General features: G+C 41.9%; 1 protein-coding gene across 1 annotated transcript in view; it reads left to right on the top strand.

Moving 5' to 3' along the window:
* Positions 1–18,347, top strand: part of REEP3 (receptor accessory protein 3) — a 69,572-nt gene that overhangs the window by 14,251 nt on the left and 36,974 nt on the right. Inside the window, exon 2 of the mRNA XM_065407908.1 lies at positions 15,547–15,619. Within this exon, the coding sequence (XP_065263980.1) occupies positions 15,547–15,619 (73 nt within the window). The remainder of the gene's footprint in view (positions 1–15,546; positions 15,620–18,347) is intronic.

The following is an 18,347-nucleotide window of genomic DNA, read 5'->3' as shown; positions in this document are numbered from 1 at the left end:
AATTGGTCTGATAATTGCTGAGCTGGGTTTGTGCAGACATAGGTTCATTAGCATCTGGAGCAGAGATTCCCATGATGCAGTGCTTCCCTGCTTTTTCTGGTCCCAGAATTCAGTGTGGTTCTCTGTTCTCCCTTCTGTATGTAAATTGAGATGTCTTCCTGTCCCATCTTTCATGCAGATGAGGCTAGGGGAGTTGTCTCTACTCTCCATTCTGTATGCTAATGGACATGTCTTAATATTGTCACCCTTGTCAGGAGGGGTCTAGGTGTGTCTCCCAACGCCCTTCACTGCTCTCTGCAAGTTTTTTCCTCTGATGGGTTTTGGTTTAAGCAGAGGCTGGGGGGGGGGAGGGGTGTCTTTCATGAGTCAGGCTGGATACTGCACCCTGGTTCCCCAAGAACACAGAGGTGTCTGGTATCACCTGGGATAGGTTCCATGGGTAACTGCCACTACCTGACATTCAAGCACATAACAGGGTAACTTTAACTTTTTCCTAACAGAGATTTTAACATTCTTTCACAAAAAGATTCAGAAGTTAAACTCTTCCATGTTACAGAATGATTAGTATAATGGTGACTATGTTGTGTCTGACCATGTTGTGTCATGGGCTCTATGGAAGGATCCCCTTCCACTGAACATATTAGGAATTCCTGGGCATTTTCACATAGCTTTGAGTTGTACAGTCTTACCTCACAAGACATGCAGTGAATGAGGCCAAAGCTTCTGTGGACCTTTATTCAATGTGAACCTGGACTAAATTTTTCACTAAGCAGCTAACTTATCACTGCACATGTGAATGCAGGCTATGCACCACTCTGGATATTACTTTAAAAAAAGGTCTTAGACATATACCAAATGTACTGTGCATTTGAAGTGTGTTGTCTTTTTTTTTTTTTTTTTTTTTTTTTTTTTTCTTGTGTCAATCTCCTAAATAAAATGTGTCTTCCTCTGGAACATTCCAAGGCAGTTCTTCTCACTTAAGCCCACTTCCCTCCCAAATTTTAGCTTCCTACTTCCAGCTGTTTTGGCACTAAGGCTGTTCTAAAAATGTGACGCATATAGTGGAGAAGAGCATTTTCCCACTCTCCTGTACTGAAAAATGATGGAACTGTCATGGCATTTAAATAAATAAGCTTCAGCCACAGGCCAGAATTGGAAAACTTCAGACCAGTAGCTGGAAATTGCAGAAAATATTTACTGAAAACAGTAAGAATGGAAATGACTTGGTACCCTAATCTGTAAGAGTCTCTCCTGTTACAAGTATCAGAGGGGTAGCCGTGTTAGTCTGGATCTGTAAAAAGCGTCAGAGTCCTGTGGCTCCAATACGTCTGTTAGTCTATAAGATGCCACAGGACTCTTTGTCTCCTGTTATAAGTGTCTGTCTAATCCTTATTTATGTATTTAAATTAAAGCACCTCCTAAATCACAAAGATTATGTTAAAAGTCCTCAGATGCTGGAGCTTTGACAGCTCATATGGTGCATCAATATCTTAATACACTGAATCAGTCCCCCCCGGCCCCCCAACATAAACTGTTGTGAGGGAATAGAGCAAATGTTCTTAAATACTTAGGAGCATAAAGAAATTCTCTGCAGCTGATGTGATTGGTAACTTTGGAAGTCTTATGTTGTAATTGTAACTACTAGATAATTCCCATGCTAATGTTTATAACTTGATCTTGAGAATAATATATCTCGGGGAAAAATATACACAAGGAAACTCTGGAAGGAAAAGAGAAGGTTGACTCTGTACCCTGTGACCTTTTTAAATAACAAAAGAATTAGGTTTTCCTCAGGAATGATATATTTGGGTGGGGGGAGAGGATGGATAGATAATTGCTGCTTAGAGTACAAATGAAGGATGAGTAGTATTTAAAGCTGTCTCACTGTCAAAAGTTAAATAGAACCAGTATAATGAGGAGTGTGTGCGTGCCTTCAGAGAGGGAGGGGGATGTGAGTGGTGGTTTCCTCCAACCCCCCCCCCCCCTCAGCCTTAACTGGGGCATGTCAGAGTTCCATTCAAACTCATCAACTATAGTTGGAATGTAGCAACATCTTACAACTGAACATGCTAGATTCAGTTCACCAGTGAAAAATAATAGTTGCTGTATTTCTGCATTAAAGTAAACGGTAGTGAACATGTGGTGGTGTTGAAAAATCATGAGTCATGACCTCTAATCATGACTTAAAAATATATTTAAAAAAAGATTCTCCTTACTTGTCTTCTGGTTTCTGAGCCTTTAGTGTACATGTGGGTGATGGTTTTTGAAGCTTTAGTTTTCTCTACAACTGCAAGGATTAGAAACTTTTAAGGAAGCCTCACAGCTGAGGTTCTCATGTAATCATTTGACTCCAAAAGCTGGGGCTTCAAGAACAATATGACACTCATCATAAAATCACAGAATTTGGCAGTACTGGTGTAGACATATCAGTTTAAATATTGCAATTGGATCTTCAGAATCTTAATCTCTCCATTACTTGTTTCTGGGCTCCCGTTACTCCCCCAAGATAGAACCTTCAAAATAAAGGGCTGTGTAACCTGTTGAGTGTATGGGTATCAAATCATTCTGATGAACTCTTAATTCTCAAATGTACAGCCAGTGGGAGAGATGGGAGTTCTATTTAAAGTCTATTTTAGGGCTTTCTGTGGTGCCCATCACTGTAGCAACAAAGCACTTGAATATTCCATTATATGACCTAAAAAGCTGGACAAACAAATTTAGTGGATGAAAAAATAATTTCCAAGGGATTGAAAACTATTTGTTCTAGGTAAGAGTGTATGGGTCTGAGGGAGGTGAACTCTAAACTTTACTTATTTGTGTGCTGGTATTTAGGTAATAAGCAAGTTAAAATATGTTCTCTCACTACAATCCAATCCAAAAATCTAATTCTGTTTCTAGAAGCTTTTTTTTTTTAAAATATATTCCTAGTCCCTCATTTATACGTCTCAACTATGTTCAAGTTCATATTCTGATGGCTGTTATTGATCTGACACCACCCGCTGTTAGGATCCTGGTGCAAGCATCCTAAATTGATAGACCATCATGTCTTTGCTGTGATGAGTGGCAGTTGCTTGCTCATAACACCTGCTATCTCTTCTCAACTTAAAATAAACACTCCTTATCTTCATTTCATAGATGTTAGCCCTATTGGTTTCCTCTTTCCGTTCCTCATTCCCCAATCACACTTTCATGAGGTAGTAACCTATCCACCTCACTGCAAAAAACTTGTCATAATATACATCAGCTTTCATATTTAAAAATAAAAATTATTTCTAGCCATCTTCCTTTCTGAAAGTATTCAAAATGTAAATTGAAGCTAGATTCAAAGTTTGTCGTAACTTTTTCCTTATGTGAGCCTGGCTAGTTCAGTTGGTAGAGCCTCAGACTTTTAATCTGAGGGTCCCTGGTCAGGCAGAAGGACACTTTCCCCCTGTGATATGCCCCAAGAAGTCCAGAAGGCATCTCTTGAGGACTCTCCTTGACTTCAGTTTTGGGTGGAGGGATAGCTCAGTGGTTTGAGCTTTGGCCTGCTAAACCCAGGGTTGTGAGTTCAATCCTTGAGGGGGCCATTTAGGGATCTGGGGCAAAAATCTGTCTGGTGATTGGCCCTGCTTTGAGCAAGGGGGTTGGACTAGATGACCTCCTGAGGTCCCTTCCAACCTTGATATTCTCTGAATCTATGAAAATCATCACTTTTTATAACTGACTGTTTATTTATAATAAAGTGTAATTTTTTTTTGTACTAAGCCATGTTTTTATTACTATGACCATCACTTCAGATACATCTATACTGCACACTCCTTTTGGCAGTGTGTAGTGTGCACACACTAACCACCTCCTTAGCATGGGTATGAATAGCAGCGTAGAGGGTGAGGCACTACTTACATGAGTAGATTAAAGACACTCCTGAACCCTGTGGGTATGTACCTTACAGGGCTCTGGTCCAAGCAGTGCCTTCTCTGTCGACACTGCTGTTTTTAGCAGGGTAGTGTCTGGCTACCTTCCTGCTGCTGTAGTCTTTTCCCCACCTTAGTGAAAGACTGGTAGCTCCCCACCGCCGAGCCTTTCCCAGCCGCCTCCACCCACTGGAGCCTTTCACTAAGGTGTAGTTACGTGTTAGTGTGGATGCATCCCACTTTTCACTGTGGCTTGTAGCTACACATACCCTACATGCCGCCACAAGGTGTGCAGTATAGCCTTTTGAGTACTTCTGCAGGAAGAGGGGAAAGTATGCTGGGTTACCTTAATTGCCAGGAACTGGATGATAACAAGATACACCTCTACCCCTATATAACGCTGTCCTCGGGAGCCAAAAAATCTTACTGCGTTATAGGTGAAACCGCGTTATATCGCACTTGCTTTGATCCACCAGATTGTGCAGCCCTGCCCCCCCCCCCGGAGCACTGCTTTACCGCATTCTATCCGAATTCGTGTTATATCGGGGTAGAGGTGTATATTCTTGAACTGATCTACTATTAACTTCTGATTTACATTCTGTTTGATACCACAGATGGCTGCCATGATGTCACAAACAGTTACAACTTGCAGTGGAGAATAATCCACAGGAACAGATTAACTTGGAATGAGTCAGTTTTCAGACAGTTGGTGTTTGTGTGCTTTTCATGTGTGTAGAGATTAACAGAAATATAACCAACAGTAAAAGCAGAACAGTGATTTCTGAAGGCTTTTCAGTGGCTGGCAGCAGCTTTAGAAATAGGTCCTTCAGATTGGGCTTGTCTACACTTGAAATGCTACAGCGGTATCATTGCAGATGCACTGCTATATTGCTTCAGTGTAGACATTACCTGTGCCAATGGAGGAGGGGTTCTTCCGTCAGCATAAGTAATCCACCTCCCAAGAGGTGGTAGGTAGGTCAGGGGAAGAACTCTATCTACCTAGTGTTGTTAAGCTGATCTAACCCTCAGTGTAGACTACGCTTCTCAGGGGTGTTGGTTTTTCACATACCGAGCGACGTAGTTAAGTTTAATTTTGTAGTGTAGACAGCCTGAAATTGGAGATGGATGGAGTTGACAGAGGCAGTATTCTGTTTCTGTTCTCAGTGGAGAAGTAATGCTATAGGAAATGGCTATAGTATTTGGAAATAGGATACCCTCAATTTTAATTGTCTCAAAGATAGTTATGAAAAATTGATTAAACATCTAAATGTACTAAATATTCATGAGTTTACCCTGGTAAGTATGTAAATAGGGAGTAATACAGAAATTAAGTCTGTTGTTAAATTGAAAGTAAAAAGTCAGTGGTGTTTGGTACAATATATCAGTGAACAAGTAATAGGCATGCAGGTAAATGAGTCCTTAATATAGAGACTGGTGTGGCATGATATAGTTAAAATTGTTGTATCTATTTTATATCCGTGTAAGACCAGAATTATTTTGTGTTGATGCTCTTGGTGCTGAGGTGAGTTGTGTGGTGTTTTGAATAGCAGGTCTGCTGAACCCTATCTTTCCTTGAAATGGTTATATCTATATTTTTAGATTCAATGATTTGTTCAAGTTCACTGGGATAATACAAGATATCTTTTATTTATATGGCTCTTATGCTGCACTTTGACCCATATTTCTTGTATGTCTACCTAGATATTAACTATAATTCTCTCTTACAAGCTCTAGATGGTTCAGTGTTCTCTAGCAGTTAAGATTTTAATAGGTGTTTTTGCAGAGTTTGTGGGGTATTTTCACTGTTATAGATGGCTAGATTTTTGTCATGTTTGAAACTATATTTCAGGGTAGTATGTGTGACCAGAAAATTAGATCTAAGGGCAGTCTCCAAAAAGTAGGTCACACCACCCTTAGCTTTTCATGTGATCTCTCCAGCAGATATGATTGAGTTCCTACAGTGATAAATGGTATCGATAAGAAAAATGATAATATTTTCATTGGTATTTTTTTGTAATGGTGTGTGCCCCTGAGAGGGTCAGTGCATGAGTGGGACTTTGTGGAACTTGTGAAATGTAACTTCTTCTTTTTTTTTTTTTCCTCCCTCCCCCTTTCTTTTTCTTTTTCTTTTCTTTTCCTGATGTCTTTCAGCTGCATCAAAGCCAAATTTCAAATTGAACTGAGAAGGCTATTTGATGCTTGCATGCTTTATCATTTGGATCTGAATTGAAGATGATGTCTTAGTTGGAGTTGTTTATGAAATTCTTAACTTTTTAGTTTTGAATGAGCTGATTGCAGATCTTCAGTTGGAAGGATGGAGTCAAGGTGCATCAGCTTCTGCTCTCGCCATATTTGCGTCTAAGAAAATACTCATTGCATTTTAATCAACAAATATTTTTATTAAATTTTGAGGGAATTTAAACTAAGCTGCTAAGAGTGCTACATTAATGTTGAATACAGCGGAAAAATGAAATAGCTATGCCTACAACTGGCAGTAAAAACACACTAGTAAACAGGATTACCCATAAATCTAGCAGTGTGGAATAAAGTAAATTAGATTCAGCTGAAATCAGCTTCCATTTGAGAAGCTGGCTTTCTTCTCATCTGCTACATGAGAGCAATGCACCAATATCAACTATTAAACACAAATTCCTTTTAATAATTTTAAGGTCTGAAGCACACAAGCTGGACAAGCCTAAAGACCATCTGATTTGTCCTTAAATTGACTTGGATAAAGATATTGTGGGAAAATCCAAGGATGGACGCCTTTATCACATGATGGAATATGTAAATGTTCCTCAAATGCTGGGACTTTTTAGTATTGGTTTCTGCAGGGGAATAGAGTTCAGTAGATGCTGCACTCTTTTGTAGCTGTGGAAGCAATATCATGTAATGTTGAGATCCAACGCTTGTCCTCAGTACCCATAGTCAGCTGCAGCCCCCCCCCCCCCCCCCCCATGCACTGATCCCTCTCTGTAGGTCTGGAAGCAGATCTGAAGATGCAAGAAAAAAAAGAAAAGTCTATTCTTTGCCCACACCTCTGATCTAAACAAAAATGTCAGTTTTGTAACTGGTAGACTTTCCAGATGACTCTGGATTACATGAATTTATCATGTCCTGAGGACCAGTGGTAGCTATGTGGGTAAACTTTACACTACACCTCTACCCCTATATAACGCTGTCCTCGGGAGCCAAAAAATCGTACCGTGTTATAGGTGAAACCGCGTTATATTAAACTTGCTTTGATCTGCCAAAGTGCGCAGCCCCCTCCCCCCCCCCGGAGCACTGCTTTACTGCGTTATATCCGAATTCGTGTTATATCAGGTCACGTTATATCGGGGTAGAGGTGTACCTGCTTGCATCACAATTGGCTAAATATGTTGCTCTCAGTCCCTATTTTTTTATACCTAATTCTCCCGTTAATGGAATGAAACAAAAGCTTTTTTTCTCCTTTAACTAGATATGTCTTTTGACTCTTATGCATGGGCTAGGTTCCTTCGCTGTTGTCTGAGAACTCTAGTTAAATTTTCATGCTAGAGCAGTGTCAAAAAACACTAGTAGAATAGGGGCCAGTGATAATTATAAGATTGGATTTTTTTTTTTTATTATTAGCTAGAATTCTTGCCACTTTCGCTAATACCAAGAGGAGGAGACTGGAAGAGCTTGGCTCATTTAATTTGTGCCCCCTTACTCCCCCCCCCCCCAAAGGCTATGGATGGATAGAATTACTTCTCCATATGTTATGGGGTAAATACCAGGGAGGGTTAAGGGTTATTTTAAGCTAAAGGACATTGATGGCACAAGAACAAATAGATACCAAGTGGCCAAGGACAAAATCAAGCTGGAAATTAGAAGGTTTCTAACTAGCAGTAGGGTGAGGCTCTGGAACAGCCTCCCAGTAGGAGTTGTGGGGCAAACAACTTAATTAGTTTTAAAGGAGAACTTGACATATTTGAGTGTGATTTTTCTTTTCTTTTTTTTTTTTTACAATGGGGTTGCTTGTGATGGTAGGGGGCTGGACTCAACAGCGCTGGGGCTCACTTTTGGTTCATGTCTTATGTTACTAAAAGCTAATTCGTCAGTGTTTCAGCTGGACAATTGCAGGGTTCATGAAGGGATCACCTCACTCCCCAAAAATGAATGTGTGTGTGTGTGTGTATATATATATATATATATATATATATATATATAATATTTCCTTCCTCTGAAGCATCAGAGATGGCCATGGCTAGAGAGAGGGCATTGGGCGGCTAGGGCTCTGAGGTGGTACTGAGCATTTTCTCTCTGAGGTGATTGGTTGGCTGGTTCTTGCTCAGAGTCTAATGGATGGCCATATGTTGGGTCAGGAAGGAATTTTGCCATAGGTCAGACTGGCAGTAACCTCAGGGTTTTTCATCTTCCTTTGCAATGTGTGGGTGCAGGTCACTTGCCAGGATTGTGTGGGTACATCTCACTTAATCATCTCCTTGCCATTGGAGGGTCCTCAGGCACTGGTGCACCTCAGTCCCTACTGTTTTCGGTCTGTGGCATGTAGTAGTCTAGTCGCCTGTGGGCTGTAATACTTAAGTCTAATTTCGGTTACTGGGTTTAGTGTGCAGGTGCTGGGTTGTGTTGGTCACCTGTGGTATACAGGAAGTCAGACTAGATGAACTGGTGGTCCCTTCTGGCCTTAAACTCTGACCATAAGGTTAGGAAAAGCATTGGCTGAGACTTTATCTTGCTCTTTCCCATCTTAATTCCAACATAATTTTAGCAGATTTCAGGCTAGAATTATGAACTAGGGTTTTAGACCATCTAGCTAATATGATGCTGGTTACTGCAGAATGAAAATTACACTTTGATGCTTGGTTCTTGTTTTCATCTGGCCCTTCAAAATCCCTTTTTAAAAATAAAAAGTTGTCTGAAAACAACTATTGAGTTTGAACTCTTCCTTACACTGTTCAAATGTCTTAATCAACCACCATAAATCATGCACTGATTTATTGAATGTGAAAATCCATTTTTCTCTTACTTGCTAAGACCAGAGTTCAATTTTGTATTTTCCCAGCAAGAGGATCCCAGCAGCTAGTTTAGATTGTATGGGGTTATCCTGTCTTTGCCTTGTTTTTTATCATGAAGATTTAATTAATGTAAATCAAAGAACTTTGTGGCATTACACAAAGAACTTGGTGCTTTATTCAATTGAAGTTTGAAGATCATTTCTTCCAGGATCTGTGTCTTCAAGAAATTCTGCATAATGTAGTCTTTGCTTATACCAGACAATTTCAGAGGACTTCTAGAGGGGTACAGCAGAATCTCAGAGTTACGAACACCTCGGGAATGGAGGTTGTTCGTATCTCTGAAATATTTGTAACTCTGAACAAACATTATGGTTGTTCTTACAAAAGCTTACAACTGAACATTGACTTGATACAGCTTTGAAATTTTACTATGCAGAAGAAAAATTCTGCTTTCCCTTTATTTTTTAGCAGTTTATGTTTAACATAATACTGTACTGTACTTGCTTTATTTTTTGTCTTGGTTGCTTCTGATTCTAAATGAGGTTGATTGATCACTTCATAACTCTGGTGTTTGTAACTCTGAGGTTCTACTGTAATTTGCGATTTATCTAAGGCAATTTTAAATCTAAGCTCCAGACATGAACCTCTGAAGAATAACTCAAATGAAAAGGCAATATTTAATGGCCCAGTATAGTACTCTTTCCCACTTAGGCTGCTCTTGATACTTTTGAAATCAGTGAAGAGTAAGGTTTAAATTGAATGTATGGCTCTAGTTCTGGATTACTATAAAGGGAGACCTCTGCAATCCGGTAGTAGCTGTATGCAATGAACGACTTTGGACTGTTCCAAGTACTTCAGATGAGATGCATGCATGCTTGAGATGCACTGCCCAACTGGACAATCCCCAAAGTTATTCATCCATAGTATTCTAGATGGAGAAGATCTACTATGATCTCATTCACAGAGAAAAGATTTTTTTCTTTGAGTCATGGTCCCTATGTATATTTCACTAGTGGATGCATGTGTATGTGGTGCCCTGGAGTCGGGAAGTGTTTTTTAGCAGTGTCTGACCCGCCCACGCTTACTGTGTCTCCTTGTGCTCCTGGCTGAAGGTATAAGAGGTAGTGAGGGTTGACACCTCTCCAGTTTCTTCTCACCTCTCCATGGCCTGAGTCAGAACACCCTGATTCTTCACGCTCTTGGTTTTCTAAGAGAATGATTCACTTCTGCTTTGTGGTAAATAGTTGTAAATAGTTTTTATAGTGTTAGATACATTTAGTATAGTTAGTGTAGTTCTTCTTTCCCCTGGTTGGGGACTGCTTCCCCCCCACCTGGGGACTATGCCCCAGTTTCCGGGATTCAAAAACGGTTTCCAGCCCACGCTCCTTCTCTGTGAGCAATGGGCACCAGCGGTGCCTCTATTGCCTCGGTGAGGCACACATCCTGACTCACTGTGCCATTTGAAAATCCTTCCTGCCCCAGACCTGGGAATCTTGCAAGCTCCACCTTCGTAAATATCTGATGGAGGAAGGAATGAGAACCAAGATATACTTGGATCTGGGCCCAGGAAACTCCTGTGTGGCCATCACCAGTGGTGAGCGCCCCTTCGAGCACTCCGCATGCCCCGGAACTGGTGATACTGAAGACCAAGGAGAAGTCCCAGCATCAGAGCAAAAAAACACTCTTATGGGCACAAGAGCAGATTCCCCAAGCCGTGCCAGGTCAAGTGAGATGTCCAGCATGGATCCGGCTGGATCAGTGCCCAAGATTGCCTGCATGAAGGGTAAGGCCAGGCACAAATGGGATCTGATGGTGACCTCTGCACCCAAGCATTCGGAACAGTCACCGGCACATAACACGAGTGGAAGCTACATGATGCCATGCTCCTGTACCTCTTTATGAAGTGGGGCACCCTCCCTCCCCGATGGGACCTCTTTGCTACTCATGAGAACCTCAATTGCTCTAAGGGAGGACTCTCGGGGCAATGCTCTCCTCTTCCCCTGGACAGGGAACCTCTGCTACGCCTCCTCCCTCCCCCCATTCCCTTGCTGCCACAGGTGCTACACAAGATTAACCAGGAGAGAGCCACCGTCCTACTCATAGCCCATTCTGGCACCATCAGTTCCGGTTCATGGCCCTCCTCAGACTCTGCCTGCACACCACTCTGCTTCTGCACACTCCCGGATCTGCTCTCACAAGATTGGGAGAGGCTTTGTCATCCCAATCCAGGCCCTCTTCATCTCACAGCCTGGTATTTGGTTGGGCGTTGGGGGTGCTCTACTCTGGTTCGACAAATCCTTACCTAAAGCAGGAGAGAATCCACCAGATCCTGCTACTGAACTAAATGGAGACACTTCATAGCATGGGCCCACTGCCACCGCCACTCACTGAACATGGTGTCTATTCCAGTCGTCCTCAACTGCCTTCTCACCCTCAGGATGTTGGCCTGACCCTCAATTCTATTCTAATGCATCTGGCAGCACTCAGTGCCTTTCTGTCTCCCATGGACCTCTGTGTTGATGCACCCCACCACTATCTGCTTGATGAAAGATTTACTCAACACTTTTCCACCAGTACTGAAGCCCACACCACCATGGGATCTTAATCTCGTTCTCTCCACCCTAATAAAGCCACTCTTTGAGCAACATGCTCACTCTCCCACCTCTTGATGAAAGCAACTTTCTTGATAGCCATTATCTTGACCAGACGAATCAGTGAATTTTCAGCCATGATGGCAGACTCTCCCCATTACACGATGCTCGACAAGCACAAGATATCCTTATGTCTGAACCCTAAATTCCTCCCAAGAGTGGTGTCTGAGTTCCATCTAAATCGGTGCATACACCTGCTAGTTTTCTGCCCCAAACCACACCCTTCCCTTACTGACAAAGCTTTGTGCTCCCTTGATGTCCATCGTGTACTGGCATTCCACAGGACTCAACCCTTTCACGCATCACCAAAGTTATTTGTGGCCATAGCTGAAAAGTCCAGTGGTGAAGCCCCCTCGTCCCAACGAATCTCCAAATGGGTCTCTGGGTGCATCTGTGAATGCTAAAACCAATGCATCATACCTCCATCTGCTAAAATCAGAGTGCACTCAACACAAGCCTGTGAAGATTTCGGTCACAGAGACCCCCTTGGGACTGTCACCTGATGTGCTGAAATTACCTCTGAGCCCATTTTCCCTGATGGCTTGGGACTCCAGAACCCTGCATTGTTGAGCCAGACAATGCTAGTCTGCTGCAACACAGACCCAGATCTGAACCACGCCCCCAAAGCTGCAGGCTTTAACAGGTAACCTGCTGAGTTGTTTTAAATCTCCAGCAGCCAGATATCCAGTTCCCAATGGGATCCAAACAACTAATAAATCCATTTTACTCTGTATGAAGCTTATTCAGGGTAAACTCATGAATTGTCCGCCCTCCATACCACTGATCGAGAGATGCACAGCTGTGTGCTCCCCCAGGTATTAATCACTTACTCTGGGTTTGTTAATAAACAAAAGTGATTTTATTAAGTATAAAAAGTAGGATTTAAGTGGTTTCAAGTAATGCCAGACAGAACAAAGTAAGTTACCAAGCAAAGTAAAACAAAACCCACAAGTCTAAGACTAATACATTTAGAAACTAATTACAGATAAAATCTCACCCTCAGAGATGTTCCAATAAGTTTCTTTCACAGACTAGACTCCTTCCTAGTCTGGGCCCAATCCTTTCCCCCTGGTACAGAGCCATTTCCAACCAATTGTCCTGGTTAATGGGAGCCATCAAGATTCTAAACCACCATTAATGGCCCACACTTTGCATAGTTACAATAGGACTTCAGAGTAATACTTCATATTTCTAGCTTCAGATACAAGAATGATACATTCATACAGATAGGATGAACACACTCAGTAGATACATTACAAGAGACCTTTTGCATAAAGCATATTCCAGTTACATTATATTTACACTCATAAGCATATTTCCTTAAACATATGGAGTGCAACATCATAGAGCCCAAGCCACCACATTGGCCTCACTGGACTCCACATGTCCACGACAGACTACGCCATCGCACAAGCAGCAGCAACGAACACTGCTGTGGGTCAGGCCATACTGCAGGCTGCACTTCCATTGGCATCCGTGCACCCACCTCCATGCTGATAACTGTTCACGAGTCACCCATGTGTGGAATACACATAGGGACCATCACTCAAGAGGAAGAGGTTACTTACCTGTAACTGGAGGTTCTTTGAGATGCATGGTCCCTATCTGTATTCCATTAACTGCCCTCCATCCCCTCTGCTTCGGACTGGATTCCATTATGGTAAGAGGGAGACTGGAGAGGCGTTGACCCACACTACCTCTTATACACTCAGCGCTGGAAGAACGAGGAGACACACATGTGGGTCAAAGGACTCTGCTAAGAAACACTTCCGGACTCAGGCACATGTCAGATAGGGACCACACATCTCAAAGAACCTCCAGTGATAGGTAGGTAACCTCCTCATCTGTACTGTATGTGATTCCATTAATGCAAAGCTGAAATTAAGTACTTTATTCTTAAAAAAAAAAAAAAAAAAAAAAAAACCCTGCTAAAAACCCAACGCAGTCACTGATGTCACCAAAAAAACCCATCTTGTTTTTCTCAGCTTCCTCTTCCTCATGCTTGAATCCAAACATTGTACAGAAGGTATTGACTCTCAGTCACATTTCTGCTTCACCTCTCCATCCATCATTTTCCTTGTTATTCGTCAAAATGCAACTAACATGGCTTTAATTTAGGCAACCAGCAAGAATTCCAATAGCTGTTTAAAAAAGCCTCTTTTAAACTGCAATCCTGTTATTTCATTGATATCCACAATCAATGAATTTGGAGATTGAGCTGTGCTAAATTACAGTCACTGTGCTCAGAAGTAGATTTGTATTTGATGCATTATTTACCATGCATATTTTTGTCAAACATGGCTTCTCATTAAGACTTTCCGGTTCAAAAATGGGGTGTTAAGTTACACCTAGTTACCCATGTCCAATATCCAAGGAGAATGGAGTAGAAACATCTGGAGTAAAGACCTATGGTATGTTGGGATGGAGTGTCTAGGAGCTGGGGGAGGTCAGGGCAGTGGTGGAGGAGGAAGAAAAGTGGGTTGTGGTCCTGGGAGTAATATTCATCATCTTACCATTGAATCTGGCTGTCAAGTCTGATGTAGACAAGGCCTTATCTAACTGCAATAGCTTATGCTTCAGCTGTTTGTATTGAACTGATTGAAACAAATGATTCAGTGCATCTATGCTATATATGTGCTAGTATGGAGGTTATGCAAAATTTAAAGTTATTTAGCCAATCATAAACAGATTCTACTCCTATGCCATGTGGATGAACAACTTGCCCTTTTGTTTGGGTCTTAATACCCAGAGATTTTAAATTTCTGGCATAGTACAGCTTGCTTTGCCATATATTATAAAGATACAAGAAATAACCATGAAGTTCCATCAAAGCTTGCATTACTGTAGTGATGGTCTTTTTCTGTTGATCTGTTACTTCTTTTTGATAGGGTGGGCACAAAATGGTATCCATGGACCATGCACCTATCTCCCTGCTGTTCAAAACCCTCAATCACTTGCCCCCTTGGCCACAAACCCCTGTAGTGCTTGAAATATGGTCATGCCTGCCTCCAGCAAAACTGCGTCCACAGTAGCATTGAGGCATACTTTGCAGTCAGTGGAACTAACTTCTCCAATTTAATTGGCACGCCCTCTCGGTGAACTGTGATTTCATAATGGTGTTACAAAGTTAGAGTTCTTTCATCATTTAGGGATTCTCTAGCCACTGCTGTTGATTCCATGTCTCAATCAACTGTCCCACCAATCCATGCTTATGAGGCTCTTATTTAAGAGCTCTTTACCATGACAAATTAGCAGGGGTGAGGAGAATACAGCCTCTACTAGGCAGTAGTGTGAATTCAGTTACCTACTAGTCTTGCTCTGGCGCTCAGCATGCATTGCTGGGACACCCTCCTGGTTGTTGTCGTCTTTTTTTGTTTGTTTGTTTGAGTGAGAGGGTGAAGAACTTTCAAAACTTTGAGCAGAAATTAGCTGTCTGTGCAAAGAATGAGCTCCTACCATTTGGATTAGCATCCATCTGAGCAATATGTTGTAGAAATGGCTGAGCTTCCTGGGGAGTTCCAGGAAAATGAATTTGGACTTTCCATAACTCTCGTCATAGTGTAGAATCTGTCTCAAAACCACCCACGAACCATTGTTTCAAGGAGCTGGGTTGGCAGTTGCAGAATAGTTCCCCTAAGAGCACCACACCTGCCACACGTCCACATGTAGCCCTACGGTAAAACTACACCTGAAACATGTACCATTGCTACTAGTGCAGTTCCTTTAATTGGCAATATTACAGTCATCTCTTAAAGAGGCAGGTTCTAAGAAATAGATCCATCTGTAAAGGGTCATTTTAGCCATCCTGAGTTAAAGCAGTGCCATTATACATTGCCCAAAGCTTCGTTCAAACTGCCTTAAAATCTTTATATTTTTTTAAAGCTAGTAGAGTGCTGTTTCTAGGTTGTTCACCCTTTTAATTGTGTATATATGAGATTATTGCTTTGTTTTATATACAGCTTGTCAGATTTTAAAAACTGTTTGTTTATTTTTCCTTAGGTTGGTGTTTGGGATGTTGTACCCTGCTTATTATTCTTACAAAGCTGTGAAGACAAAAAATGTGAAGGAATATGTAAGTCCCACTTCTGTCTTGTTTGTCCAATGAAACATAATGCTTCGGTTGAAACTTAGTGGATGTAAATTTCACCAAGTTATTCAGTGTAACATATAGTCACATGAAAGCGTGACACGACTTTAATATATCTTCATAAATATTAGGTACAAAAATTATGACTGTAACATCATATAATATGCTTATGAATGCTTAGCTAATTTAGATATGAAGTTAAGGTTTCCATATAAATCACACAGCTTAACACACAAAATTATGGTATATGAAGAACAACATAAAATATGTTCTCATAATATGTACCATAGTCAAGCCAGGTCCCTGGTTTCGCCAACTTAGTTACATGACGTGTTTCTGAGTAGTCTCATTGACACTTTTAGGTGTAGTTGTGTGTAAAGTTATTCATGTACATAAGTGTTCGCAGGATTGGGGCCTGATGTTGTTGTAAGATGCTTAGTTTTTGAGTTTCCTGACTAAGGCTATCTACATGACCGCAGTAAGTCGACCTAAGTTAAGCTACTCCAGCTACGTAAATAACATAGCTGAAGTCGACGTAGCTTATGTCAATTTACTTGGTGTCTACACTGTACTGGGTTGATGGAAGACGCTCTCCCGTCAACTTACCTTACTCTTCTTGTTCGCGGTGGAGTACTGGGGTTGACCGGAGAGCAATTTGCGGTCGATTTGGCAGGTCTTCACTAGACCTGCTAAATCGACCACGGTGCATTGATCACCGGAGTGTTGATCTGGCGGTAGTGTGGATGTAACCTTTGTGATCTTAACTATGCTGCCTTAATGAAACATTAAGTATTGTTAGCATCTAACTTCCTTTGTTTTGTAGGGGGAGAGGTTGGTGCTACTTAAGTTTTCAAGTAGAACCATGCTTTACTGCCTTACTCAACAAATCTTTCCCTTTGGTATAGTCAGTCATGTCATGTCTTCTGACTTCCATAAGGTTTTTATAGCTTTCCCCTAATGTTAGCACTTCTGAAACAAAACAGTCAAGACTGAGCAGATTTCTACTCCATTTTATGTCAGCATAATTGTTTTTGCTCCACAACTGCCTGTGCTGTGAAAACCTTGTGAAGACAAAGGGGTTGCAAATATCAAAGGCTTTCATTAGCCCCGCAGAAATATTACTATTTGTATTATGCATAAAATATAAGATTTGCAACCAATCATTTTAGGTGTCCTTAATAGTTAGTTAAGAAAACAATTACAGTAATGACAGTTATTACAGTTTCTTTAGTCAATATAATTCTATAATGGCCAGGAAAAATAAAACTAAGTCTCCCTCCTGCAAATCTCCCTTTTCCCAAAAGTATAGCTGGGGTTTGCAACAAATAATCAGTGGTGTCTCAGGCAGTTTCTAGGCCAACTAGCATTTCAAAACCAACGCCTTACATTCCATCCAGAAACTGGACAGCAGGCAATGCAGATCATAGGTCATGGATTTAACACTACACTGCAATAGTCCAGTCTCAGTGACAAAGGAATGAATGACAATAGCAAGGTCTGCATGCAAAGAAATAATTGCATCTTTCTGGTCTTGAATGGACAAAGGGTGTGCTAGGCATTGCTGCTAGCTAATCAAGTAGCATTTGGGAGTCTTAAGACTCCATCACCTATGAACTCAGAAAATGAAAGATGGAACCACTAAGGATGTAAATAGCGTATAAAACACCTAACTGTGTAACCTATTAAAATTCTATCAGTTAAACATTTAACCGGGGAACTAAGGGTGCGGAAGGTGCTGCAGCACACCCACATTTTACGCGCAGCCCTGCTGCCGGCCTCCTGGGCGCGGGGCGACAGCGGAACTGAAACCGATAAGCATCAAGCTTATTGGTTAACCAGTTAAACTTTTACATCCCTAGGAACCACACCATCCAAGGTGCAGATATTCTCTGTCAAGCTGTCAGACACTGGCTCCAGAGAGTGACTAGCAACCTCAGGACACATTGTTAAGAAGCAGAGCACAAACCTTAAATTTGGTTGAGAGTTGTATACTTATATTTCACCAACCAATTATCAAGACATGAGAGGTAATTCTTCCATGCTGTTCAGCACTGATCAGGCCTTAGCTGGAGTATTATGTCCAGTTCTGGGCACCACACCTGGGGAAAGGAGTGGAACATATTGGAAGAAGTCCAGAAAAGAGCAGTTAAAATGATTAAAGGTCTACAAAACATGATCCATGATGAAAGATTGAAAAAACTTGAGTTTGTTTACTCTGGAGAAGAGAGATTTGGGGGGGGGGGGAGATATAAGTTGTCAAGTGTTTGAAAGGTTGTTATAAAGAAGAGGGGGATAAAGTGCTCTCTTATCCACTGAGGACAGGATGAGAAGTGATGGGCTTAAATTGCAGCAAGGGAGATTTAGGAAGCTTTTTCTTAATGTCTAACTCAGGGATCGGCAACCTTTGGCACACGGCCTTCCAGGGTAAGCCCCCCGGCAGGCTGGGCCGGTTTGTTTACCTGCTGCATCTTCAGGTTTGGCCAATCGCAGCTCCCACTGGCCGCGGTTTGCCGATCTAGGCCAGTGGGGGCTGCAGGAAGTGGCACAGGCCCAGGGATGTGATAGTCGCCGCTTCCCGCAGCCCCCATTGGCCTGGAGCGGCGAACCGCGGCCAGTGGGAGCTGCAATCGGCCGAACCTGTTGACGCGGCAGGTAAACAAACTGGCCCGGCCCGCCAGGGGGCTTACCCTGGCGGGCTGCATGCCAAAGTTTG

This window comes from Emys orbicularis, chromosome 7 (genome assembly GCF_028017835.1).
Source record: "Emys orbicularis isolate rEmyOrb1 chromosome 7, rEmyOrb1.hap1, whole genome shotgun sequence".
Classification (NCBI taxonomy): domain Eukaryota; kingdom Metazoa; phylum Chordata; order Testudines; family Emydidae; genus Emys; species Emys orbicularis.
Note: the sequence above shows the minus strand (reverse complement) of the source record. Positions and strands in the feature narration are given on the sequence as shown.